General features: G+C 43.8%; 1 protein-coding gene across 11 annotated transcripts in view; it reads left to right on the plus strand.

Moving 5' to 3' along the window:
* Positions 1–27501, plus strand: part of TP63 (tumor protein p63) — a 99481-nt gene that overhangs the window by 34432 nt on the left and 37548 nt on the right. For all 11 annotated transcript variants that reach the window (XM_079314915.1, XM_079314917.1, XM_079314914.1 and 8 more), the window contains one exon: positions 16868–17122. In XM_079314915.1, coding sequence (XP_079171041.1) covers positions 16868–17122 — 255 coding nt within the window. The remainder of the gene's footprint in view (positions 1–16867; positions 17123–27501) is intronic.

A 27501-nucleotide genomic window follows, 5' to 3' on the forward strand; every position in this document is an offset into this window, starting at 1 on the left:
GGAGGGCACAGGGTACGAGCCCCAAAGCAGACAGAAGCTCAGCCTCTTGGAAGAGAAAGCAAAATAGAAATTGAAAGGTGGAGAGCATAGCTAGGAGATGAGACAGGAGGCGAGGGAAAGTCTGTTGAAGGTTTACTTGAGGCTTGCACGCCTGGGATGGTGGGTCTGTGACTCGGGGAGAGCGAGTGGTAAACTGGAACCAGTGTGCTCTCCCCATCCCTCTCTGCAGGGAGCCCAAAGCCCCGTGTGCGTGTGGCTCCTCTGCTGCCTCTGTCCAGGAGACCCAAATGGGTGACTTTTATTTTTTTCCTAGGTTAATTATAAACTCTTAAATGTGGAGAGAGCACTTCTTGGAGTGTTTGCTTGGTGTTATTTGTCTGCTGCTATCTGATCAGCTTTCGCTGAATAGCAGCAGTGGGGCTGTGGAGTCCCTATGCTTGACTGGCTGGGCTCATCTGTCATAACGATGCGCTCAGGAGCGTTCTCGCTCCGCTCAAATGCCACTCGTCACTGTTGCTGTCAGGGGAGCTTTTTAAAAGGCTTCAGCTCTGATTTCCCCCCCTCCCAATTCTCCCTCTTACCTTATTGGATTTGAACAAGGTGCACTGACTTTGTTCATCCAGCAAAGCATTGTACTCTGGGGAAGGAAAACCCTGTTAGCGTTTACTTGGCTTGGCTTCTGAGGAAGAGCAGCCTTGCTAATGACCTGTCTGAAAGAGAGGGAGACTCGTTAATGCTCAATTAAAATATATCGGTGACGATGGGCCTCGCCCATCTTAAGCTTGCAAACAAGAAGTAGACTTTGGCATGATTTCCTTAGAAAAGAAGAAAAAATAAAAAGCTCTCTGTGTAAATGGTAGCAGCGCTTTGTTGCCATTAGTAATTGCAGTTCGGATTTTAGAGCTGTTGTTGGGTTGGTCACAAGGTAGGCATACCAGCTCATGAAAAACTTAGTACACACTAGCTTTTGGGTTTGCAAGTGGCCCTTATTTAAGGGTGGAGGGGGGAACTAATTTCCCCCCATATTAAAAACTAAGTTTTAAAATGAAGAGCAAGGAGTCCTCTCTCATCCCAAACCCATTTCTAGAAGTTCTTTGCACCCCAGGATGCTGGCTGCGTGCTGGCAGATGCCAAGCTCTGCCATCTTCACGCTGGCTGTGCTGCATTCTGCCCTGGGAGTGCATTCCTAGCCTGGGAATGGGCTGTTGCACAAGCCCCAGTGCAGGCTCTGTGGTCAGGGCGGTGAGCTCGCACCGTCACCCACAGCCCTGTGCCACCCCTGCCTGCGAGCCTGGTGCCGAGCACCATCAGATGGGCTCCTCCCAAACGGGGCAAATCTGCTTGGGAAAAGGGGAGAGGGGTGTTAAAGTGAATCACAGCCCTGAGAGCCTGGAGGTGGAACCTGTTTCGGCCACTTTTCCAGCCTAATCTATCCCAGCATTTGATCTGGGTCAGCTGCAAGAACAATTAAGCTCTTTGTTGGTAGAGAACTGGACTTGATGACCCTGGAGATCTGTTCTCGTGTGCTTATGAGTAGGAGATGTGAGAAGTAGAGAGACTCTGGGTGGTTATTAATAGGATGATGAGGTGCTGATGAACAGGAACCCTTTGAATGTCGTTGTGTCTTCCTGCCTCATCTCCACATGTGGAATTTTGTGTTGTGCACAAATGTTTGTGAGAAAGCATGAACAAAACTGGGTGTGAAAGGGAGTACAAGTTTGTCTAGTCTTGTCCAAGTTTCTTGAGCCCTTGTGGAGGGAGATGAGAGCAGTAGAGAATTCCTTTAGGAACTCTGGGTTCCTCTGCAGTTTGTCTGAGTGATGATGCAGAGTTTGGAGTGCTTGCTAAAATCAAATTAAATCATTGCCAAAAGAATAAACACGTCTTGTTCAAACAGTGATAAGAAATATGTGCCATGACTTTTGATTATATCCATCATCCTTCCCAAAGATCTTCCTGCTCTTTGAGGGAGACAAATTAAAGAATCTCTTTCCGTTAAGATTTTTATCATAGTTTTGGGAGGGGTAGGGGGAAAACTAGTTTTATACTAAAAACTTGTGCACTGCTTTGAGTTTTTGGCAACGTTCCTTCATGCTGAAAATTAAGAAAAGCTATATAAGTATGGCTGTAAATATCTTTGAGGGTTAGGATAGCCTCTTCGGAAGGGTGCATTTTTGGTTTTGTTTTCCTTTTCCTTCTTTGCTTTTAAGTAATTATTCAGATGTGTGTTTGAGCTGTAGTGCCCTGGGTGTGAGCCTTTTCTTTGTAGGAGCAGGTGTGGGGGGCTCCAGGGTGGCCTGGAAGGATGTCCTGGGGGAGCTGGACCTCCTCACTCAGAGAAACCTTTATTGTGCCTATCTGGGATATGGGTTCAGCAAACCTTAAAATAAGGTTAAATAATCTGGGGGTTGAGATGTAACTGATATTTTGAGCATCAGCTTCATTGATGTGCAGTATAAGCATGTCCAGGGTTTATCATCCTTGCTGTCAGTCTGGGTTTGGCTGAGAACTACCAGAGGACAAAGCCATGGCTGCCCTTGGCTGATTTTTACCGTATGGCATAGTCATCATGGCCCTCAACCAAACCTGGGGGTAAGGGAAGTGATCTCTGAGGGATGCTGCCTGGTCACTGCCTGGACAGCAGCTCACCTGCTTCCTTCCTGGATGTACCAGGAAGAAAGGATTCAGTGCAGTACCCTCTGAACCCCACATCTGTCTTACCTGAAGATGAAAACACTTAGCTACTCTATAAAGCCTAATGTTTTTTCTCAAGTAAGAAGGTTTTGGCTAAACCTGACCCCGTCTCCTGCTTTCCTATTTGTGACGCTGTCTTGAAGTTCTGCTGGCTCTAAGCAGGCAGCAGTTCCCAATCCCCAGAGAAGGAAACCTCTCCCTGAACTGCAGGATTTAGATGCAAGTTCCATGCCTTCCAGTGGCCTCTATTTAAATGGTATCAACACCCCACATGTTTGGGCACAGTCTGTCATTATGAGCAAGAAATAGGGAGATGCATTGGAAGTTGTGTTCCTTGCTGGTATCCCTGCAATTCCAGCTACACTTCTTGTGCATTCATCTTTCGATTTTGCCATAATTGCACTTATGGGATTGAAGTTTTTGTCATGTGATGACATCTGTGCAGGCTTGAAAGGCATGTGTCTTATCCTTGGGCTGCAAAGGTCTTCTGCAAGACTGTAGAGGCCCTATATAACCAGTTTTTGTTTTTCTCCAAGAGGTTTTCAAACTGCATTCAAGGTGGAAAAGCCTAAGGTTGGAAACGCGTTGACAGACTAAGTGGATGCTACTGCCCTGTTTGGGTTTTGCCAGTGAAGAGAATTAAGAAGCCCAGAGAGATGGGTGGTGGGAAGCTGAGACCTGCCCCTTGCCTTGTGCCCATCTCCCTCCTGGCTGGAACAAGGGGATCGTGCTGCAGGAGGAACATGGGGATGGGCAGGAGTTGAGTGTGCTTCCCGTAAGGATCCAGCCCCTCACTGCAGCAGTTTGTCATGGCCTTTTGTTCCATGGTAGGGTACCAAACACCTTTTGTGGTAGGACAGGTAATGTGACCTGCATGTGGAATAGTGAATTGGGGATTTTGCCTGGAGAAATCCTCTCCTTGTTTAGGTGGAGTGATGGGACCTCAGCAGTCTAAGGCTATGGGTGTAGCCCAGAAACAAGCGATTGTGGGTGGAAAAAATGAAATATGTGCTCTATCACACAAAAATGAAGCCTGATGATATTGGGCCATCTGTACTGCTTTAAATTGTGCAGAAGTCTGGCTGTATGTGAAATGTTGGTACTGCTCAGTTACGTTCATGCTCCGGGGTTTGTGCAGTCCTGTAATTACACTTGACATAAGATTGGAAATTGCAGCTCCGTTTTACAATTTTGCATGGTTAAAAGGAAGGTTAGCAAGCAGTAAGAAATCGGGGAAAGATGATCTCAGTTTGTTTCATTTGGAAAAAAAACCCACCTAAGTATTTTCAAGTATAAAAATAGTTTTTCAGTGTGAGAGATGAAAAGGAGCTGCCATTTGCAGTGTGGTCAGGATGTTTTACATCTTGAAGTGGTTGCAACTGATGATCCATTTTGTTTGCTGTAAGTTGATCTTGGTTGAGACAGGATGAAATTATCTATATATGGATATATCTATATATGTGTCCATAGTCTGGAAATGTTTTTTTTTCCATGGGGATTGCTGTTTTTGAGTTGTTTTTTGGTTTTTGGGGTTTTTTTTTTTTATTGGTCTGATGGTTTGAATCTTCAAGTGTGACCAACACTTGATTTCTGACTTCTTCCAATATGAGCCCAGTTATGCTATTGCCTAGCTCCTTCAGAAGCTATTTTCTTTCTTTCTTTTTGCTTGGTTTGTTTTAAATAAGAAACTAATAGTTTTAAGTAGAGTGAAATTGCTGCTTTTATTTTTTTTTTCCTCCCTGTACATAGAGAAACACTAGAAATGAACTTTTTCTACCTTGTTTCAGCCCATCTGCTGGCAACCTTTTGGTTTGCGTTTGTCAAGTTATGCCTTGTGGAAGTGTTTATTTCCAGTTGCAGCTCTGTTTACTGTGAGACAGAAGCTTCAGTAGTTCTATGAAGAAGACATGGCATCTGCAATGGATGTGGGATGTGAGAGGGTGTAAACCATTTGCTTTGCACTTTTTCCTCTGGAAGGCATTAGTTATAACTAGTGGAGAAACTACTTATTTCATTATCGTGAAGGGCTGAATAAAAGCGGGTGTTGCCTGGCTCAAGGCAAATTTTAAATTCTATTTACAAAATGTTCCCAGTGAGAAAAAAAAATCTGGAAACGCTTCAGAAAGGAGCTCTTGCACTCATGGATTTGTGCTAGACATTGTTAAACCCTGTTATTTTTCTGGCACTGCCTCCAACGCCTCTTGAGAATGTGCAGAGTAGGCAATAAAATGAATGCAAGTCTTTTAAAGCAAGGTTGCATAAATCATCAGAAAGGAGAGGAGCTTCTTGTACTCCAGCAGCAGCACTCACTTCATCCTCTCCAGCAGAGAAGTGAGCTCAAAGTTGTCTCTGCCACTTGGCCTGGGTTAGTGTCAAGTCACTTGTGGTATCAAGTAGAATTAAGAGGAAAATAATTTCTCTCCAAGGGTGTTAAGGTTCAACTTCTTTTCCCTTGCACGTGTTTTCTGGATTCAGTCTCAGTGCCATGATCCTTGCAGTCCCTTCTCAGCTCTGCAAGGCCCTGATTTCTAGACTGACACATGAGCTCAGCCATGGTTAGGTGTGCGGGTGGGTCTCTGCAATGAATAAACTTGCTGTTCTTAAAAATCTCCCTGTTTTGTTTTGGCTTTTTGGCTTCTACAGGTACAGCAGTAAGTGATTTCTGAGAAGTCTTCAGTCTCTCTCAGAGCTTCCCATCAGAACCTTGCTGTGCTGGAAAAAGAGGCTGTAATTGTCAGATGGATTAAAGAGCTGCTTTTCAGTAGGAGCAGACCTAAATAAATAATGGCATGAAGCTTTTTGTTTAGCAGCCCAGAACATACAGGGCTTTGCAAGCGCTGATTTGGCTGTGAGCTCCTGACAAGAAAGGTTCACCCCTATGGTTCTCTGCACTGTTTCTTACAAACTCACTGAGTCCTGGGTGAGAATTTCAGCTCTCTCCTAAAGGAGAGCCTATGAGAGGGTTAGCTTAGCTGCTTGAGCAAGGAACAAAGAGCAGAAGGTAATTAGGGTGATTGGGGTTTTACTTCTGTGAGGCTACTAATATAAAGAGCAAACCCAATATGAAACAACTGTTCAGGAAGTCTCAGATAAGACACAGGAAAGGTTTACATCCTTGGCACTGGCAAAGTAAACTTGGGTCCTCTTTGGGAACTTGAATTTAAATTTGGTGATTTTTGTTTGAAATCACTGACTATTGTTATCAGCTCCAAGCACAAGCAAGCAATAAAAACATGGGCCATGTGCAGGGGAGCTTTTAGGTGGTTGTTTTTGGCTTTTTTTTCTTTTTTTCTCTCTCCTTTTTTTACCTGTTGAGTTTTGTTTTTTAATTGGTACTAGGATTGCGTGAATTGGGAGCTGATCCAAGAACACTCAATGATATCTTGTATTTTTGCTGTTTCACCTGGGGTCTTAGTGGAACACCTAAAGGAGCAGTGTTTTAATCAGGATGTGTGTGTTAGTATCTTGAGTGGATGGTTTGAGGTGTGATGTATTTCTGGGCTTGTGCTCAGTCGTCCTCTCCCTTTGGAAGTGGACCCAAGTGGCAAGGCTGAGCATGCTTGGAAATAAATACATTGATTGGAGCTCAGCAGCCTCTTGGGATTGATTCCAGTATTTGGATCCGGATTAAACTTCCCCCCAAGGACTTTGGGAAGTGGTATACAAGGGGACCTGGTGAAATTTGAGATGAGTCCAACTTCCTCAAGATGGCAAGAAGATGAATGTTTTTACCAAGGGCAAGAAAATGGGAGGAAACACCCAGTTTAGGGAGGGAAGGGGAAATATTTTATGGTGGGGTAGTGTCTGGGAATGAAAGGGATGGATTGTGTCTCAGCAGATATGAATCTTTCAGTTTTAATCCACATCTAGGAAGTAAATACAAAGAATCTTGCCAGCTTTGGGGAGAGGGGAGGAGGTGCTGGGCTTTTTGGTTGTGCTGCAGAGCTGTGGTCCAGCTGTGTCAGGGGATGATGAACAGAGTGCAGCGCCTCGGGAGCCAGGGGAGCAGAACAATAGGAATAGGTGGATGCCAGCAGAAGTGTTGAGTCAGCACTTGGATCTCTCTGCTCTATGGGAAATGACTGAAAAATATATTTAATAATCTTGCTTGTTTGTTTTGGCATTTTTTAGGTCATATCATGTGTCTCTGGGAATCACAAAAGTCTTTTTTGGAGAGTGATAACTCAAAAAAATAATGAAGTTTTGAGTGCTCTGTAAAATTTGGGCTCTGCAGATTTAAGTTATATCTCTGAGATTCTCAGTAGCCTCTGCAAGGCTCTACTGTTACTTCTCACTGCTGCAGTTTTACTCTGCATTTCATCCATGGTTGAAAAATTGGCTCCCTCAGAACTGCTGGTGGTGACTGACTAGAGCTGAATAGATTAGCAAGTCTCCCCACAGCTTTTTTCAGCAGCAGAAAAGTGTGCAAGAAGTTTTTTAAAAGGAAACCAGAATGTGCACTGGCTAGGTGTCACCAATACTTTGGAAATGGGAAATCATTGCTTGATATTAAGGTGGCAAAGTTGAGATGAGTCTTGGTCAGTCTGCTGTGTTTTGTGTCTGAAAGGAATTATGAATGTTCAGATTGGGGGGGGGGTAGGGTGTTTAATGTGGTATCAGGTGGAAATTAGCAGGTATATTGTTACTCAAAAGTCTGGAAGAACACCTTTCTGTCTGGACAGGGAAAGGTCTGTGCAGCTGAATATCTCAAATGTAAATAGCTGAAGCTGTGTCTTGCATAAGTGACCATGGCACTGTGTCCTGGTGTTTGCTGAAGTCAGCGGTAGTGGGCAGGGAGGGAAGTACTGAAAACTGGGTCCAGTTTTGCTGTTAGACATTGTAGGTCCCATGCCAGAGAGCCCATTGGAAATCCTGCATGTGCAGAATATGTGGCAAAGTGATTTAAACAGTTGGGGAGAATTTTTTTTTTATGTTTGTAAAGCTGATGAAGTCACTGTGAAAGAAGCAGTGCCTTTGCATGCATATTGTCTGTGTACACTCACACCCTCCTCTCTCACAGACCAGCTCTTGGGTCTTGTGTGTGCACAGCTTGACATCTTTGGAAAACACCACAAAGTTCCTGCTCACCTCTGAGCAGGCTGCAGCAGTGATGTGAAGCTGTTTCTGATGTGAGCCACAGAGGCAGGGTGGGTAGGGGGCTCTCCTGGCTGTGTGTATCCTGCTGTACTGAACCCCAACAGATCCTTGGGCTCAGGCAATGCCAGCTCAGTCCAGGCCAAGAGCTGCTTTCATACAAAAATAGTGTTGGAAGGTAAAACCCTGCCTCCTTTTGTTCTCTGCAGTTGGGATCTAATCAGAATTTGGCATCCAGTCCTCTTGACTCCTCCCTCAATCTTGAAAGCTTTTGAGTCTCCTATTTTGTGTCCAGGCTTTTGGGAATACCATCAAGGAGTTTTCTTGCTTGATTTGGACAGAAGAAATGGCCAAATACATTAGAAAATCCACTAGATCTGTCTTTCTATCTATAAGGGACTCTGATGCTGCCGTGTAACCCTTTTCCTCTGCTTGCTCAAACTTGTTTTAATCTGCCCTTTGCCCTCCTTTTACTCTTCTTATGAATTCTTATATTCCATAGTTGCACCATGCTTCAAAGAGTGGGCGTGGGGGGTTTATGTGTGTGGCTTTTTTTCCTTTTTCTTTTTTTCTTTTTTTTTCCTATGTGTGTGTAACTGCTTGACTTATTTAACTTGCAGATGATCTGAATTTCTTGTTCTGACTCAAATGCTACCTAGCTGGAGTATTTTACCTTTGTGTCTAAAGGATGATGCATTCGGATTTTATTGAGCATAATGATGAATTTGGGAGCTAACTTCAATTCCTGGCTCTATTCTGACCTAGTTTGTTCACTGTCCTTGTGCCCTTTGGCCATACTTTGGTAGTTACAGTGCCTGCAGCCTTTCACTGTGGATGACACACAGATATCCTGTCCAGCCTAAGCTGCCCTCTCAACACAAGAAAATGCTGCATGTCTGAAATGACTGATAACATCAATGGTTACCATCCAGTAAAGAGTTTAAAAAACAAGGTAGCTTTAATCAACAACTGGAGTTTTCTTCTCCAGCCCCTGCTTCTTCGTCCTACCTCCCCATTTGTTTTAATTGGTTTCTCTTAATGTTTAAAGTTCTGTGTTTATTTTTATATCCAACTTTTCAGCATTGTTGTACAAACTCAGCACATATGATTTCTGGACGAGCTGGGATCTTACAGTTGTTCTCAGCCGCTGAAACCAGGCAAAAAAAGCCTTGCTGAGATCTTGCAGTCTTTTTCTGTTCTTTCTGTTTCTGCAGCTCTTTGTCTTCAGTTATGTTTACATCTCCTGGGAGCATGAGGGAGTGCTTTTCCTATTTGTCTGCACTTTATGGCTCTTCAGATCTTTGATGTTGTATTGTCCAGCTGGTAATAGGAGAATGCATGAAACTCTTGGCCTCTTTTAGTTTTAGGAAGCTGAGTGTTTGGGCTATTAATCAATTTCTTTTAAGATCATGGAGTTCTAATATCTTGTGATTTCATATATTTCATAGAGATGATATTGTAGGATTTTCTTTTTTTTTTACTGCCATCCTTTCTCTTTTGTTTGTACGTTTTCAAATTACGTGTCAAATTGTTAAGCACAAGCTCAGGGTGAAGAAATGAATGTGTGCAGTGGGGGCGGATCTTGGACTTTCCTGTTTTAAACTGTTTGAATTTTCACAATAACTGAGCCTAGCTGAGATACTCTAATGAAAGTGGTTTATGCTTATGAAATGCATTTTTGTTTTATAGTCTAAAAACCCTAAAATGTTCTGACTTTAAGAAACACCATTGCTTACTATGCAAGTGGAACTCTTTTTGAGAGCCCAATTTAGAATTTTTTTTAAGAGCCTAAAATGCTACCCTGGGGAGGTCAGGGATATTATTTTTATATGCACTGGAAAATATTTAGAAGTATTTACACAGTGTAGAGTGTCCAGCCTTAATATTTCTGTGAAGTGGGATGCACTGTCATTCTGATAATCCCTGAATTAGATGGGGTCTTTTACGTGAACCTGTGACAGGTGGTAGGAGTCAGGAATTACAGGCATTCCTCCTTTGGGCTGTGCTTGTTTTAAAAGGCACCCTGCTTCTGGCTGAAAAGCACTTCTTGCTGAGTTAAATGAATTAACCAAGGGGCAAAACTCAAAGTTTAGCTAAAACAGAAAACTATTGCAGCTGTGGGGAACACAACAATTCTGAAGCTTACAGCCCCTGTGGGGCCCTCATTGCTTTTCATTAATTTGTCTCATTCTCTGAGCCCACAAATACTTGCATATGTAGACTTTTTACCTTGAACATGGATTTCTGTGTTCAACAGTACTGTGGCTCAGTGAAATGTGACCTGCAGCCTTGCAGGGTATGGCTCTCAAAGTTGTGCTGCTACTTTGAACCTAAAGGGTGTAGATGTGTGTGCCTGCTGGAATAGCTCATCCCAGTGAAAATGGCACAGGCTCTTCTGCCTCCTCCTGTGTACAAGGCAGATTGTTTAAGTGTGATTCTCTGTGTGTTTGCAATTTAGTGGTGTGCACTGATTTCTCCTGTTCAGTTTCTGTGGTGTGTAGTTCACCAAAGGGGCCATAGGGCTGTTTGGGATGGCTGGGACAGAAGGGTTGCTCTAGTAAAGTGACAGAGAAGTCAAGTTTTTAAACTGGAAACATAGTGGTATGATTTTAGTTGGTCAGTTAATGGTGGATTTTTTTGAGAGGAGGAGAGTAGTTGTGGGGATTTGGTTTGGTTTGGTTTTTTTTTTCTCCTCCCCAGCTGGTTGAAATGGGTAGTGTCTTCCTTAGGCTTTCCTTATGTAGTTAGGTGATGTTGGAAGCTGTCCAGGTGACTCCTGGGGTTATCTAACTACTTAGCACGGAATACCTGTGCAAGAGGATCATGCGTGTCATGGGGTTTTGGGTTTTGTTCTTCTTGGAAAGAGAGTGTTTTTTTCTCTTTATTAGTCTTCAATTTAGTTTCTTAAAATTGTGGTGGTTGTACATATTGCACAGCCCTGTAGTTATCAAACAGATTTCCCTCTCAATAGTACAGGAGATGTGCAGAAGTATTTGTGCTCCCTGCTTAAAGATGGGATTGAAATGAGGAGAGGAACCTGTTACACCACTGGGATGGGAAATAGCCTCCTCTCTTCCTGGAAGAAGGAATGACCCAACAACAGGATTGCTCAAAGGTTTCCAGGCACTGTAATAAAGCAAATCAATCTTGGTAACTGTTGATATCTTTGGTTCAACCGAAGTTATTTGTTCCCTTGCTTTTCACATTGAGTATATGGTGCACGTTATCATTTTATCTGAGGGTTTCCAGGTGCTTGGTGTATTCAGCTTCACAGTGGCTCTGTGGCAAAGCCTCTGCAAAATAGACCCACAGGATTGGTTTCTGTTTTAGAACTGGAGCTGGAGGGAAATGTGGCTGAGCTGGTGTAGAAATGAGCTGTGCACATTTTCCCCTCATTGCTTGGAGGGGACCAGAGCAGTGTCCAAACTGAGTTTGTTCCTCATAAACAAATTTTTTAGTCTTTCTCTCTCTCTTTTTTTTTTTTTTAATTCTGGTTTTGGTTATTTTTTTTGTTTGAGGTTTTTTATATGAGAAAACAGTGAGGAAAACCAAATCACAGCTTTCATTGTGATGAGTGAGCTATCTCTGCTTCAGCCCTGATTTTAGCTGAGGGCCATGGGTGGAGCCCATGGCTTATTTCTTGGCACTGCTCTGTCATGGCACAAGCAGAGTGCTGACATGGGGTATTGTATCAGCTGCCATCTGAGCAACTGGCAGTCAGCAATATCTTGGTTAATAATTGTGATAGAAGCCTTTCTGTTGAGCTTAAGGGACTTATTTCCACCTACTAAAATCCTTTACTAGGAAAGTTGGAAAATTAGGTGGATTTAAATATTTCTGGCTGTATTTGAGGTGTCCGTCATCTGAGCTGGATAGGAAACATTTATCCTGCTGCTTTTAAGATAGCTGTTCTCCAACAGGAATCTGAATATTTCCCTGAATATCTGAAAGATTGCTTTAAGTTGCTTACTAGTCCTACAAGAGTTAGCCCTGGTTCATCATTGTGGTGCAGTTAAGGGCAAAGCACAGAATTGCTGAAGTTTTGTGCAAATCTTGTTGCTAATAACCGTGGTAGTTTATTATTTTCATAATCTCATATCTTTGGAGAATAAGTACCAGATATTTTGCACAGCTTTTGGGTAGTTGGACACTGCTTGTGACCTGCATAGATCCAGTAGTGAAAATTGAAACACTCAGTAGGTGTCTATGGTAATGCTTATTCTTTTGGTATTAGGGAGAAGGTTTTTATAGGAGTGGAGGCACCTAAGTGTTTTACACCTGAAGATGGCAGCTTTTTTTTCTGTTTTCTCAAGTGGAGAAAACTGTCTGAACTGCTCCTAACTGGGTAGTTAATAGCTGGAGCTCTGTATTTTAGGGGATTTTTGGTGTGGAAGTCCCCTTCAGAGCTTTTAATGACTTGCATTAGTTACTTCCTTTCCAGTGGAGGGTCTTTTTTGCAGCCTTCTCATAACCTTTTTTATTATCACAGTGGGCTTTAAACTGGAGAGCCAGGGGTGGGTTTTTGCTGCGAGGCAGGGTGAGAAGGGCTCAGGTTTGGGTGGGCTGGGGCATCTTGCCCGCCCTGCTGGAGCATTTGCATTGCCCTCTGGTGGCAAGTGCCCCGGAGCCGCTGGCTACTGGCTCTGCTGGACCTTGTCCCCCGTGTTCCCGGGGGACATCCACCCTCCTGGCAGCAGAATCCTGCTTAAGCCATCTTCAGTTCTCAGTCTGGTTTTAATTCAGCAACCACTGCAGTTAGAACCATGGTTCTCCCAATCTGCAAGCATGAGTTAGCATGAAAACCTGAAAGTGAAGCTGATGCGATATAGGAAGCGAAACGAAACTGATAGTTCAAGATGCATTATTGAAATGATGTTCTGAAATAAATACATAGTACAGTATATAATTGTAGCTCTCATTATTTGCAGTTAGACTTGCCTGAAGGTTTTTGTAATGGTTCAGGGACATTATTAGTTTCAGAAATTTGGAGGGAACAGAATAGCAAATAAAGGCACTGAAAATTAGATAATCTGTTCTTTCAGTTTTATATGCAATTAATTTCTTTCCACCGTATAGTTTTTCTTTATATCAGGAATCAGTGGCCGGGCTACATTTCAGTCATTTAAAACGACCCCACAGCAAAATATGAGCATGTGTTAAATGCTGGGCTGCCAACCTGCCAAGAATTAATTTCTGGATTAAGTGCTGTTGTGTTCCTTTCTGTGGATGGTGAAAGGAAGCAGTGTGTGCACACACGCCCTGCAGCCCCCTCCCCAGGGGCAACACCTTGCAGACAGTCTGCAGCCTCTTTGTTCTCCCCATCCCCAGCGCTGCTGGGGCCAAGGGGCTGAATTCCTGCGTGTGCCTTCCCCGAGCCTGCTGCCCCTCTAATTGTCCTGTTGTCAGAAGGCGTGTGCCTCCCCAAGCCTTATCAGATTCCTCCAAAACCTTGCAGGCAGCTCAGGTGTTGACCCCTTGAGCGCAAACAGCTCCGTGCCTGCCTTGGGGCAGAGCTGGTGTGTGCAAACCTGGTGGCTTTGTCACCGGGATGGGACACCTGCCTGGCCAGGGGACCACGGGGCCAGGGAAGGTGAAAGGCTGGTGGGACTCGGGCGGCAGAAGGGGAGCCCGACAGCTGCTTGTGTCAGCGTGAGGATAAGTGCAAGGAGATTAATAGTTATTTAAAGAGCAAATGGGGACACGGCATTCGGCTGTGGCATGTGAGTGTATAAATGCAGTGGAATGGCTGTGCCGCTGATAACATTTAGACAGATGGTCCCTGGACTGAAAGGAATGAAAAGGATCTTGGAATATCTTAAGGATATCTTACATTTTAATGGGGCGCTTATTTTATTATTTTTGGTTAATTGGATCCCAGGCAGCACCTTCAGCATTTCCAGGCTGTGCTGTCTTGTTAATACCGACTGCTTGTTTGGCCATCTTTCCCCATTAGCTTAAGTGGCCTGGGATTAGAGAAATAGTTTTTAAGTGAAAGCTGAAACACTATTGTTTTGCTGTCTGTATGTCTGAGCTAGTGTAGGAGACTGTTTTCATCACAGCTGTCTTCTCATCATTTGCTGGTTAGGGAGTGTGTCTGATTATAATCTCCATGAGGAATTAAACAATTGAGTGATACTTCTACATTTTTCAGAAGTCTTCAGGTCTCACTAGGGTATTCTGGGGCAGGAAGGTTGTTTTTTCATGAAATGCAAAATTATTGAGCAGGTAAAGGACTTCCTGGTACAAAATTCTGTCTCTTTCTGTATGGAATTAGCCTCAAGGGAAGATGTGTACCAAAAGTCCGTTAAATAGGTCTTGGTTGAGTGAATAGCCTGCAGGAGATGAGACATAACTGTCATCCGTGTTGCCAAAGCTGCAATCTCCTTTTGGAGAAGAACAACCCGTCTGGATTGCTCTCTCTCCCCCATCAACTATTTAGCTTTGAGTCTAATTAAATGCAAGTTCTCCCATCTAGCAGGGATGCTGGTCACATATAACACACATTGCTGTAGAGGGGGAAACTGAGGCAAGGAGGGCAAATGACTAACCTGAGTCACTGGTTCACCCAGGATTAGGGCTCAATATGTAATTGCTTTTATTACTCTGCTGCCTGCAGGCCTGAGACAAAGGAGGCCCATTAAGTGCAGGGCTTTTTACATGGTGAGGAGCAATCCCTGCCCTGCAGACCTTGCTGCCTGCAGTAGGGTGAGGGTGGAGGGGGAGGAAAGGTGCCTTGCCCAAGGACACAGCAGGTCGCTGACAGAGCGAGGGAGGGAACCAGCTCTTCCTTCTCTCTGCAGCCTATCCCAGCTTCCAAAATGTAGTTTTCTGTGCTGTTCCCCCCTGCTCAGACCTTCACAGCACAGCTCTTAGTAGCAAGCTGATCTATCTCTGGCAGGTCCCATGTACCTCACTGAAGATAAGAGTACCAGCCTCATCCTGAGTGTCTAATAAAACCCCCAGAAAATACTAGCTTCTTCTAGCTTTCTCCTAGAAACCTAAGGATGAGCTGTAGTGGGTGGATTAAGTTTCTCTACTTCCATTCTGGAAGTACAGCAGAAAGTGAAATCTTTGGGTGCATGGAAGACACTTCATCTTTTGCAAAGGGACCAGTTTTTCCTCTGTGGCTGAAATGATGGGTAAAGCTGGGTGTTAAATGGCTTATCCAAAGTTCTCAGGAGAGTTCAGCAGATAGGTTGTGCTCTAACCCTTTCAGGTCTTTGGAGGAGTGATGTGCTCCTCAAAGCTTCAGTAGGACTGCTGGCATTCCCAGTATTGAGAAAGCTTTTTGTTATGGATCTTGTGGTTAGTGCTCTGACTCAAGGAGCCTTTGCTTTGTGGCTGATAAGAAGAATAACAACTGTTGGAAAGAGGAGGGAAGTTGTGAGCAGTCTGGCTGAAATACTGACAGATAGGTGATCTTGATCACTCTGGGTGGGACTGGAGCTGTAGCATGTTGAGGGACATGAGCTGCTTGGAGCCTTGGGTGAGAGGAAGAGACTGAGTCCCTTCTGCTGTGTCAGCAGCTAACAGCAGAGCCAGATGCCTTTATTGCTGCCTGTTCTCTGGCTGAGCCCAGAGCTGCTGGGCATGGGCACCACAGACCTTTGGGGTGCTGCTTGCCCTGAATGGCACACACAAGGATGAGGCTGTGAACCTGACGTACCTGACTGAATCCCATTTGCCTGCTGTGCTGTCACTCTGGCCAGTGCCATGTCCTTTGGAGGATTAAAAATGAGTGGCAGTTGTGTAACTTTCTCCAGAATACTTTCCCAGCTTCCAATCTTGGTAGTTCAGAATTTCAACATCAGATACACTTATCTTGATGGATTTTTCTCAAGCAGAACTTGTCTCCTGCCATTTTGAACTTAGGCTTTTAGTGTTGTGATGTTTTTTGGCAAAAAAAAAAAAAAAAAAATCCATGTTTATTTGTGCATTTTGTGAAGAATAACTGTATGTTTAAGCCAAAATTCTCCTCAAGATGGTTGCTTATTCCCCAACTCCTCTTTTAAGAAAACATGAAAATTAATTTTGTATTTGCTCTTTTTCCATGTCATCTAGGAATTTATTGCGTTCTATCATACTGAGTTTCACCTTTCTTCTCGTGGTCTTTGTTCCAGGCTGAAAAGTTGTCATCTACTGCTACATTACAGGATAGCATTAAAAGGATTTGCTTATTCTTGTCACATTCCTCTAAACTGTGTTCCCCTCTTATCTCTTTGAGGTGCGGGAACCACAGCTAAACATTGAATTTAGGTTATTAGATTTATTTTTTTTTCTGTTAACTTGTCCTTAACCTAACCTTTGACTTTTCTGTACTCTGCTCTCAAAGAGTTTTGGTTTTGATGGCTCCCAATTGTTTTATGTATTGTTTGTACTTGAAGGCTACTTAAGTAGCACTAAACTACTAGTAGTTAACTACACATAACTGTGCAAGTGATAGTTCTTAAGCATGAGAAGCAGCCCTCCATGCTATTTCCATTCTACTTGATGAGCATTTTGATTCTCTACCACCACCTGTGACTGGTCACTGGGAATTGTGCATGATGCAGATAGGATGGTGGCACCTAACTGTTTTTCCAGTGAGTCACATTTGAGCACAGTTACTACCTGAGTTACAGGTTCTAATGTCATCCTGTATAGCAGGATGAGATCCACAGCTTTTATGTAGAGCATGAGGGTGGTGAAGATGGTGTACAAGTTAGAGGCAGTTGCACTGTAGTGAACCTGCTGATTTTTCTCAGGTTACAGCAGTACCTCTGAAAAGTTCTGCCTGGGTGTTGCTAGACACAGTGAGCCTGTCTCCCTGGGATGGCTTTCTGCCCTGCAGATCACCTGGTGATGCACAGGCTCTTTTCCCAGCTCTGCTGCTGATCCAGTGTGTGACTGTGAGAAGCTGTGCTCCTTCCTGTTTCAGTCACAGTGTAAAGAGGGGGATATCCTTTGCAAATCTCTCATGGTGTGACATGAGCAGCAGTGCTGAGATGATGCTGTGCCTCCTCCACGGTGGAGGCTGTGCTGTGTCTGGCCAGCCCGTGCTGATGCAGCTCCTCTAATGCTCCTGTGCCTCTCTTTGCAGCCGCAGTACACGAACCTGGGGCTCCTGAACAGCATGGACCAGCAGATCCAGAATGGCTCTTCCTCCACCAGCCCTTACAACACGGAGCACGCGCAGAACAGCGTCACGGCCCCCTCGCCCTACGCCCAGCCCAGCTCCACTTTTGACGCCCTCTCTCCCTCCCCAGCCATCCCTTCCAACACAGACTACCCAGGACCTCACAGCTTCGATGTATCATTTCAGCAGTCCAGCACAGCCAAGTCAGCCACATGGACGGTAAGGACACAGCATCCCTTCGCTGGCTTTGGTCCCCCTGCCCGTAGTGACTTTATTCGTGTGACACATACCCGGGCTTGTGCAAGAACAGAGTGACCCGAGTCCTCTGCAGGGCGTGATGTGTCACACAGAAGGAAGACATTTATCTTGGTTGCTCTGAGAGGGTGTGGTGGGAATTTAACCCTCAGTAATACCACTAAATCCCAGGAGACTAAAATGCCTTGCAAAAAGCCAGTCACGTAGACACCATGCATGATGAACGAGTGGCTCTGTTTTTGAGCCTAGCAGGAGCACTGGAGTAAAACCTGAGATGGGCACTAGCATTGCCTCACTGCTTCCCTTGGCTTTCTCCAACATCTGTGGGTTGGTGTGGGGTTTGACATGCAGGGCTGTGCCAGTGGGATGGAAGTGGTGCTCCTTGCTCAGACCCATGGAGTGTGAGGCTGTCACTTTCCCTGTGTCCTTGTCCTCTTGCAGTTGGTATGGGAACCCCAGCTCAGGTCAGCCCTGGGTGTAGTTTGGGGTTCCATTGAAGGAGGTGGGGTTGTTTTCTTGTTGGTTTGGTGTTCTAGATTTCTTAGTTTAACACTGTGCTGTCAGAACACTACTTTTCTTACCAAAAAAATGCAGGCCCAGCTCTTGATCTTTGGCTTGATTGCCCAACCTCTAGAGGCTTCATAGCTCTTCATACCTAGGATGCAGCACTGCTGGAGCTGTCAATCCAGCTGTTGTGGTTCAGGGCTCTAGAGCAGAGATGTTTACAATGGAGAATATTGCTGTCCTAAAGATGTTCAATATTCACCTTCCTCTCCTGAAGGTACTTGGAGTAGATGCAGTGAATAATGTCCTGCCCCATGCTGCTCAAATAAAAGCAAGGACTTAATTTCTTATTTTTCTTAAAGCAAAAAGAAAGACTTTTTACCAAAAGCTAAGAACATTAAAATAGTGTGGGTTTTTTTATTTTTCTTTTTAATCTGAGCAACTGCTTTGATCTCAGATATAATCTAGCTGCAAATGCAAGGAAAAAAAACCTCCCAACTACTGCTGCCAGCAAAGCAGCAGAGCGCTTGTGCTCTCATCTGGAAAAAATGCCATACAACCACAGATCACTATAAGGTTACATCCCTTGTATTTTAAAAGCCTTTTCTGCTAAAATGTGTCTAGAACAGACATTAATACCTTTGTTCTGAAAATCATGTTAAGTAAGGTTAAAATGTGATAGATCCAGTCACAACCAAATTTTCATTTGTTTATGCATAAGAGGGTGAAGTATTTTTAAATGAGGTTGAAATTGTGTTTTTTACTCATCAGCCTGGGGAGTGATGCTCTGCTGTAGCTCGCACTTGTTTTCATGTTTCTCCTGTTACACTGCACACAGTATTTATTTTCAGTTCCCTGTAGGTGAGGAAACTGTTGGTCAGTTCTGCTTGGCATTTCTCAGGGCAAGAAAATGCTGGTTTAGATTTTTGCTGGCTGTTCTGAAGAGGGTTCTTTGAAGGAGATATGAAAAGATGTTGTCTTTTGATACATATGGTACAAAGAATTTGCTAACACAGCTGAAAGGAGCCAGAGTGTTTGATGCTGTCCTTTCAGCTATGAGGTTTGAATGTATGTAGTAGGTTGTTCCAGTAGAGATGAAGGCAAGAGAGCTACTAGCAAGCTTAAATGAGATGTTTCACCTCAGTGATAGTGACTTTTTGGGGTAGAAGTGAGGGCTGAATTTTCAAGTGGATCTAGGTAAGCTCAGATGACATGCTAACTTAGAAAAAGAAATAAAATTACTCTTTGGTGACTGCAGTCATCAGGTGGATACAGCCTGGGGAAAGGTTCATTCAGCCTTCCCTCCTTTTTCATTGCTGTGATCTGGACCAGCAGATGAAGGTGTATTCCCCATGCATGTTGCAGTCTGTTCAGGTCTAAGTCTGTGTATTTTACTAAAGGAATGGGCTCTGAAACAGCTGTCTGATTATGGAGGAGGGAGTGTGGTCCAGGTGTCCTTGCAGTGAGCCAAGTGACCCAGATTTAGCTGCTCATGCAGGAGCTGGCAGCGTGCTGTGCGTTCGCAGTGGATTATGACAGTCCTGTGGTGCTGGCTGGGGACCTTCAATCAATACACCTTGCAAAGTAGAGCATCTATCCATCTTCAGAGCTCTGCCCTTCTGCTAATTAATCCACCAACTCATTTCACATGAGCTCTTGAGCAGTTGGTAATCTGTGTTCGACAGCTTTATCAGTGGGGTGGGTGGGGAAGGACGTGAAGGCTCTCCTTCCCACTGCTGTCCTGAGAAGTGTGGAAACATGCATGAAATGTTGATGAAAGGAGGAGTGATTGCCCCATCTTCTCAGCAAGAGCAAGTTCTTGGAGTTGCTCCCCCCATGTGACTTCATACATTTTGATTAATGCCTGTCGTCTTTTTTAATGATGGATTAGGAACTTACCCAACTGGAAGAGTTTCTTCCACTGCAGTGACCTATTAAAAGTTTAATTACTTGATGGCCCCACCCTTATTAAGAGTCCAAAACTTGAAATCCTTGTTTCTTAGTTTGTTTGGTTTAGTTTTCTATTTTTTTCCGTGTTTTCTATCTTGCAGTTACCCGGATAACAATATTAAGTAAGGAAATCCATAGTGTTGCACTTTGCCACTTTATGGAGGGGATAAGCCAGTCTGACTCACCTTGTCCTTATGGGAAGGGTTGGTGGTGCCTGGCAGAGGATCTGCTGTCTTGGCTGACAAGGTGCTTCACCAGAACTCCTCCAAGCTTCTGGACTGAGTCATGTCAGATTAGGTCATGGGAGTGAAGGCAGTGAGCTGGGTAAGAGGAATGGGCTATTTCTCCAAAAAGCAAGAGTGCCTGCTTTCATGGAGTGACTGGAGACCTGTGAAGGTGCTTCAGGTTTCTAAGCCACTTTGTTTATTTATAATCCAAGGCTACTTCTGTTGAAGGCAGGGGAAAGCAGAGAGCATACTTGCTGGTTACTTAAAGCTATGTTTCTGGAAACAGACCTGGAATAGTTATTTTTTCCCTTAAAACTTTTTGGTATTGTTTTTTCTCTTCCAAATTCTGTGGTGGGAAGGGTTTATTGTGCTAGGACAGTCGACCCCCTTTGCCAAATCAGCAGTATTTCTGTAATATAGGCTGGGAAGGAGATGAGTGTGACAGCTTCTCTGCTCAGGGTTGTGATGAGCTCCTAATTAAAGATGATGGGGGGGAAACAAAAAAAGGGCAAAATTACAAAGAGAAACACTAGCTGATGCTAGGTGACAGGGTGGTTCCATATGTATGAGCAGTTCACTTTGAAAATACTGCGAATTTTCTCTCTGAAGTCTTTCATGACCTTAAGTAGAAATTCCAGTAAAACATGCTGTCTAATCAGGTTAGGTCTCATTTGTATGCAATGTTGATCTAATTAATGATGACAAATTGAGATTGGATTGCAGAGGACTTTATAAGCATCCTTGATTATTTTTTTAATTAATGACCTCAGAATGCAAGTAAGAATATAAGCAGGTTAATCAGCCTTTTCAGAAGGAAAGTCTTTAACAATTGAAACTCTATTGAAGTGTTTGAAAACAAAGTCTTTATAGCCTAAATTGAACAAAGTTTCTTGCATGCACCCTCATACAATAAAACCTTCTTGAAAACCATGCTGCAAAGAAACAAGCAGTTACTGTTTGTAAGATGAGACAGAGAGTAGGTTGTTGAGGTTCAGGGAGAAGCCCTCTGAATTGGATGAAGTAAGAACTTAAGCAGAATAGTGTCTCATTTATTGTGGGAAAATTCCCATGTGCCCATGCATTGTAGTATCTCCTGTTTCTGCAGCAGAAGGAAAAAAAGGCATTTCAAAAGTGTGCCACCCCAGGTTTTTTTTGGTTTTTTTTTTCTTTGTGGAAGTTGCATGCTGACCTCCCCACCCATTCAGAGCTCAAATAAATAAATAAACAACTGCACTCCCTTCCCCCCAAAAAATATTTGGCAATCACCTGCCACTAGCAGAACCTGTTAAATGGGGGAAAGCATGATTGCAGTAGGAAAGTAAAAATTAATATTGTACGTCAAGGTAAGTAAAAGTTAACGTTACTGCCAAATGCAAGCTATCAAAAAATGAATCTGATCCACCCATCCCCAAAAGCAAGATACCACCTTATAAGTAATGAGATTTTTTTTTTTTTTTTTAAAGACAAACAGGTTCTTCTTATTCTCTCCCAGGTTTTTGAGCCTTTAGGGTGCATCTACTAAATATTTTAAAATAACTTTTCTTGATAGTCACAAGAAGGCAGAAATTGCTGTATGTTTTTAAATGAAAGCTGAAATCTACTTGCAGATTTTGATTCTGCTGAAGAAAGACACCAAGCCCTGCAAGACTTGCATAATTCAGGTGCTGGCAATACCTGAGTTTAGTAGTTTATTCTCATGCCCTGCAGTAGTTGAAGCTGAGCTGGGCTGGTCCTTTCAGGGTTTGTTATGAAACATGGAGCTCTCCAAAGCTGCAATCCATGTTCCAGGCAGGCCCACTGATTTGGTTTTTTCCTCTTCTCAATAAACTCAGCTGTACCTACACCATCAGAAAATGCTCAGATTTCAGACTCTTTGCTAGCAAAACTGGATAATAGTGTGTGTGACATGCATGAAAACAACTAAGTGGATTGTGCTGGCTGGGGTTAGTGAATTTGGAAAAGCTGCATTTTAAGGAAGCTGAAAAGAATGCACTTAAATTAGTCCACACAAGCAATAACAGGTTTTTGTGGTTGAGAGAACAGATTCCTTGGCTGGGCTATCTCAGTATTTCTATTTCAGATTAATTCATTCCATTTTTATTTTAAATGCATTCTGTGTTCTGATCCACATAGTAAATTTGGGTGCACTTTTTTCCAATGTCTATAAAATGAATTAGAGGATGGTGCATAAGCATAGTGAAGCAGTGAGAGGGCTCTTAGATGTGTACATTGCCTTGACTCAACAGTTCCTAATTACATGTTCAGTGTATTCTTAAATAATCTGTTCAAGTAGTGCATCATTTCAATGACTCTGGTCATGTCCAGTATGGCCTGACTGCTGATTATCTCAGTACCATAGGTGAAAACTTCTTTTTATAGGCTGGTGACTCTCTCAATGAATATATGTGTAAGGCTGTGCTGAGTGAGTGTTCCTGCGAAATCTTACCTTTGTTTCCTTGGTGATGTGTTGGTCAGAGTTTCAACCTTTAACATTGTATTTAAGGCTGTCAGGAGAGAGGGGATTGAAGGTGGCCTTGTCACAGGACTGGGTTTTCTTGTCCTCAGAGGCTCCAGTGCTGTGGCTTTGCCTTTCTGCTCGGACACTTGAGAAGGGTCCTTGTGCAAGACTCATTGGTTATGGGGGATCACTCTGCTGGTAAATATCCTCAGCCCAGCAGAGTTTATTTCACTGGTGATAGCCCCCCCTTGTTAGGGCAGAGAGGAGGGGTAAAGATGCTGTGATCCAGAGGGGCAGAACTACCCTGGAAGGAGGTGACAGAGGAGGGGATGGATTTACAGTCTGGGAGTGAGGCCTTCATGGCGGCCCAGCCCTGCTGCTGCGCTTTGCCTTTTGTCTCGGGTGAAAAGGGGCTGGGATTTGGCTTCCTGCAGCCCTCAGCAGCTGTGCCTGCCTCGAGCTGCTCCCAGCTGGGCTCTTGGCACAGGAGAGGTGGCAATTGCCACCACAGGGAGAGGTGGCAATTGTGCTCTCTTGCCTGAGGAGCTGCTGAGGTGTTTCCCTCTGTGTGACATTACAGGGCCTAGCACCAAGGCTGTTCAGACATAAGTAACTTGTCCTGGGTCATCTACCTGGAAAGAGAGGAGCCAGGCTTATTGTGTTGGAAGGAGGTGCCTTTCTCACGGCAGGGAGGTGTTTGCAAGCTCAAAGCTGGGAAGAACCAGTTCACCTGTGAGAACCAGTCAGGAGGGGACTGCTGGCTTCTGTTTGGGTTTTTATGCTTGAGTAAAATGAGATCTCAGTGCATTAGGTTCCCATTAGAATGTAATTGTGTTTTTTCCCTGTAATATCTTTGTCATGTATATTTTGTTTTTATTACCAGTTATCATCTTCTGTTACTCCTTACAAGCAGCTGTCCAGACCTGTGGAACAGTTTCTAGAAAATGCCTTGTGATGTAAGCTGCCTTGCCTTTTATTTTTTTCCCCCCTTTTTTTTATATCTGAGATTGTTTTGTAAATCCTGTTAAGGCAGCATAGCCTCTCTGTGTGGACAGTTTTATTCTGTGCTCTATTAGACCAGTGCCCTCCGTGGTGACAGAGCTAAACAGTGCTGCAGGACCATGCTGTAAGGGACAGTCTGCACCCTGTGCAGCTTAGTGGTGCCCAGGAAGGATGAGAAGGGAAGTTATTTCATTACTGTGTGAACTGGTACTTATCAGTACTGGGAACTGAAAATTTGGCTCTCCTGCTTTGAGTATGTACCCTGCTATTCAAACAGCTCAGTCAGTGTGTGGTACCCAGCTGGGAGAAAGCAGAGAAAGCAGGCAGCAGATGGTGTGAATGGCCTCTCCCCACTAGGATTTACCTTTTTGGTTGCAATGTTTGTGGCTGGTTCCCTCCCACTGTAACTGGAGATGAGTTAATGCTTACTACAGGGTTCCTACACTACTCCTGGGATCTGCAAGTGAAAAACTGAGGCATTAGAACATAGGATGGGGAGGGGTTGTGTCCCCCACTGGGACAGAAGATCCCTCAAGCATTTTCTAGTTTTGCTGGCATCATAATTTTTTTCTTCAGGAGATTCATTTTAAGATTCTAGCTATTTTTGAAGAAAATCTCAAGGTAAAAATTAGGTGCAAAAATTTTTTTGTTGTTTTTAAGGAGGCTTTTTTGTCTATGTGGAGAGGAAAAAGCATAATTAAACATAATTTTCATCAATGTTGTTTGCAAAAAAAAAAAAGAAAAACCCCACCTACTTTCATGAGAAAGGAATAAAGAGAATCATAATCCTGGATTAGGTATCTTTCACTACACATATATAAAAACAACACCGTGTGAAAAGGGGGAAAATATATATGTGTACGTACACACACCAAACATACCAATGTGCCTCCAGCAGTATTACCAAAGGAATTAACTTTACAAGAAACAGCCACAGCCTGGAAAGGAGCCATTTTTCAAATAAAAGGTGAATGAGACTTGTGGTTTCTGAGAACTGTGAGAATGAAGGGTTAAAAAAACATTTACAGATAAGAATAGCTGATGTTGGGAGATGAGTGAACATCTTGAAGTAGGGAAGGGTCACCATTTAAATCAGCTTTTCTTTTTTTTTTTCCTCCTCTTAGTTAAAAATTGGCTTCTACTAAGAACAACATGTAGGATTAATGTAGTACTTTAAATCTTCAAAGTGCTGCGCAAACATTACTTCCCTAATCAGCAAACACCTTTGCTTGGTAGGCAAATCAGGAGTGAAGTCGCCATTTTAGAGAAGGGAAACCAAGGTGCCAGAAGTGCCAAAGTTTCCAAAGTAGCAGTTTTTTAGAGTGGTTTTTTTTTTTTTTTAATGCTTTGGGGTTTTTTTGGTTGTGGTGTTTTTTTTTGTTTTTTTTTTTTTTTTGTGTTGTTTTTTTTTTTTTTTTTTTTTTTTTCTTTGGGTTTTTGGTTTGGTGTTTTTTTATTTTTTGGGCTTTTTTGGGGTTTTTTTGGTAGAATTTAAGACTGGGACTCCCTCTGGGCTGCCGTGTAAAAGCTGCTGAGCTCTCCTGGATTTCACAAGTGCTAGGCATGCAAAGCAGCCTGGCAGTGCTGAGAGAGGCATCGGCACAGTTGCCTCCTTACCTTTGCAAAGGTCAGGGCTGCTGGCCCAGAAGGGAGGCAGCAGCTCCAGGGCAAGGAGGGTTTCCCAATAGGTTGCCAGTTTCCCCCATACCATTGATCTCTGTAACTTAAACCTCATCAACTGAGTACTGTTAGAAGATATTTCAACTCTACCAAAAGGAAAAAAAAAAAAAAAAAAAGTTGTGCAAAAACTATTTGAGTGGCTGGTGAATAAGTTGTTTTTGGGTAAATTTTTTCAGGGAGGCTGGTGCAAGAGGTATTGCTCACCATGTAGACAAAGACTGCCCTTGGAGATGATCATTCCTTTCTTTAGGTCAGCTGAAGTACTGCATTTGTCATAGATATTATGTCCCTGCCAACTCTGTTCAGAGCACACAGCAGTTTGTGCTGAAGCAAGAATAATTCTGTGTGTTGCATTGGTGGTACTCTGTGTGCTGAGGGCTTAGCTGCTGTGCTTGGCAGGCCATGTACTGTGAAGAAATTCCTACCTTCTTTTAAAAAGAAGTGTCCTGAGTAGGGATGGATTCTATATAAGAAAGAGCATGAACTTTGTTATGCAATGGAAATCTTTTCATGAGGTTTTGCTATGTGCAGGTGTGTCAGATTTGTTATTGTAAACACAGCAGGATAGCTACCTAAGTAAGAGCTTAGATCCTCTTGCAAATAGACCTGTGTATTGATACAACGTTATGGTTTCCAGTTGTTCAAGATAACACTTAAACATTGAAACAAAAGTTGATGGAGCTGCAGGAGGAGAGTGCTGCTTCTCCCTCATTTGTTTTATTTTATTTCTCGTTAACTGTATTCTGAGATTTTTCTTAACAGAGCTAAATATTGCATGTCTGAGAGGAAGCAGTGTTTTATGGTCTCCTGATACATGTTGGCTGCTGAAGTCCACCTAAATTCAGCTTTGTGGAAAGGTGAAAAACGTGCTAGAGGGAACAGGAGAACAGCACCTGAAGGCTGTCCTGGCTTTCCTAAACAAGTGAGATAGGACTTGGGTCTACATTTTATGGCCCTGGTGTTTTCCCCATTATCCCTGACAGCCACGCTGCCTTGGGGCTCTCCTCCCCATGTGTTGTGCCCTGGGGTGCACCCTGCTCTCCTCAGTGACAGGAGATGCCCTGCTCAGGAGCAGCACTGAGCCTTTGGCTCAGCCCAGCCTCGGAGCTGCTCCTGCCCTGTGATCTGGGGAACATTGTGCAAGTCACTCCCTCTGCCTCCACTCCCCCTCTTCCATGTACCCACCCTCAAAGACAGGACTGTGATCCCATGCTGTAAAACACTTAGACCCCTGGTGTGAGATGCCCGAGGGGGGCAGCTGGACACTGCTGCTGGCTTTGTGTGCCCTATCACTGGCTTTAGCTTTCAGGCCTCCTATTTTGCTTTGTTTGCAGGACATCAGAGTCCTTCTACAAATTAACTTCTGAGGCAATTGAAATGTGTCTTCTGTTTTTGCTTGGGTTATTGCTTCCGCTGCTTGAGATACTGAACTTTACCAGCACCGGGCCTACCAGGTGTGAAAATTCCTGACACATGGGCCATTGGGGGGCTATGGCTAGAGGGAAAGCCTGCTCCTGTTCTGTATGAAGAGCAGTGTTGTACCAGTGCTTTGTTAGCTGTGGTGCTGAGCCTGAACAAACTCACCCTACCGCTTGTCAGGGCTCATTAGCTCAACCATGTGAGCTGTGGTTGGGAGCTGCCTGCCTCCTGACCTTCCAGTGGAAGAAAAGTGAGCCCAGGTTTGCTATCAGACCTTCCCCCAGAGCTCCTTGGACCCCCCCTTAAACAGCAAGGCTGGAAGGGATTCCCATGGGGAAGAGATGGGAGTGGTGCCATGGGCTTGATGCCCAGCCTGAATGGTGTTTGCAGGTGCATCCTGTCTGCATTGGAGCATCAGCATCACACAGGTGGGAGAGAAAGAGACTTCCCATAAGGTGATTGTCCAGTGTCTGAGCACTGAGTGATCCCTCTTCATTAATCAGCAGGGTGGTGGCTGGTTTTGCAATGAGTTCCTTGTCTCCCATCTCTTCTCCTGCAAATCTCTCATACAACTCATTCTTAGTCATTTTTTTTTGACCCATACTTTGTGAGTTCTTGTAGGCGTATGAGCAATAGGACTTTAACAGAAAGGAGTCTGTGCATTTGTAGATATCCTACCAAAACTTCTTAGGGTATTGGCACTCACAAAGAAAGAGGTGAGCCCCTGGAAAATCTTCAGAAGTGTTATTATTTCTGTAAGGTTTGCAAAGACAAAGCATGTGGACTGATTGCTTTGCAATCAGTTTCTATCAGGAATTCATAAATTTGACCTCTAGTTGGCATTCCCTTTGTGTGCTGACTTCTCTGATGAGTCATTTTTGCCCATTTCCTTTGCCATGCCTCTTGAGGTTGGAGTCTGTCTTTCTGGGCTTGTTTTTTGATCTGTGCAAGATAAAGATGGGTTGTGCTGATGCTGCTGGTGTTCAGAGGGAGCGCTGCAGCACAGGAAGAGCAGCCACATGAGCGAGAAAATTTCCAGGATGAATTTGCAGGGACATGTGCTGGAAGAAAACCATTTCTATGCTGCATGTGTGGTGTCAAGA

This window comes from Erithacus rubecula (assembly GCF_903797595.1).
Source record: "Erithacus rubecula genome assembly, chromosome: 11".
NCBI classification, from domain to species: Eukaryota; Metazoa; Chordata; class Aves; order Passeriformes; family Muscicapidae; genus Erithacus; species Erithacus rubecula.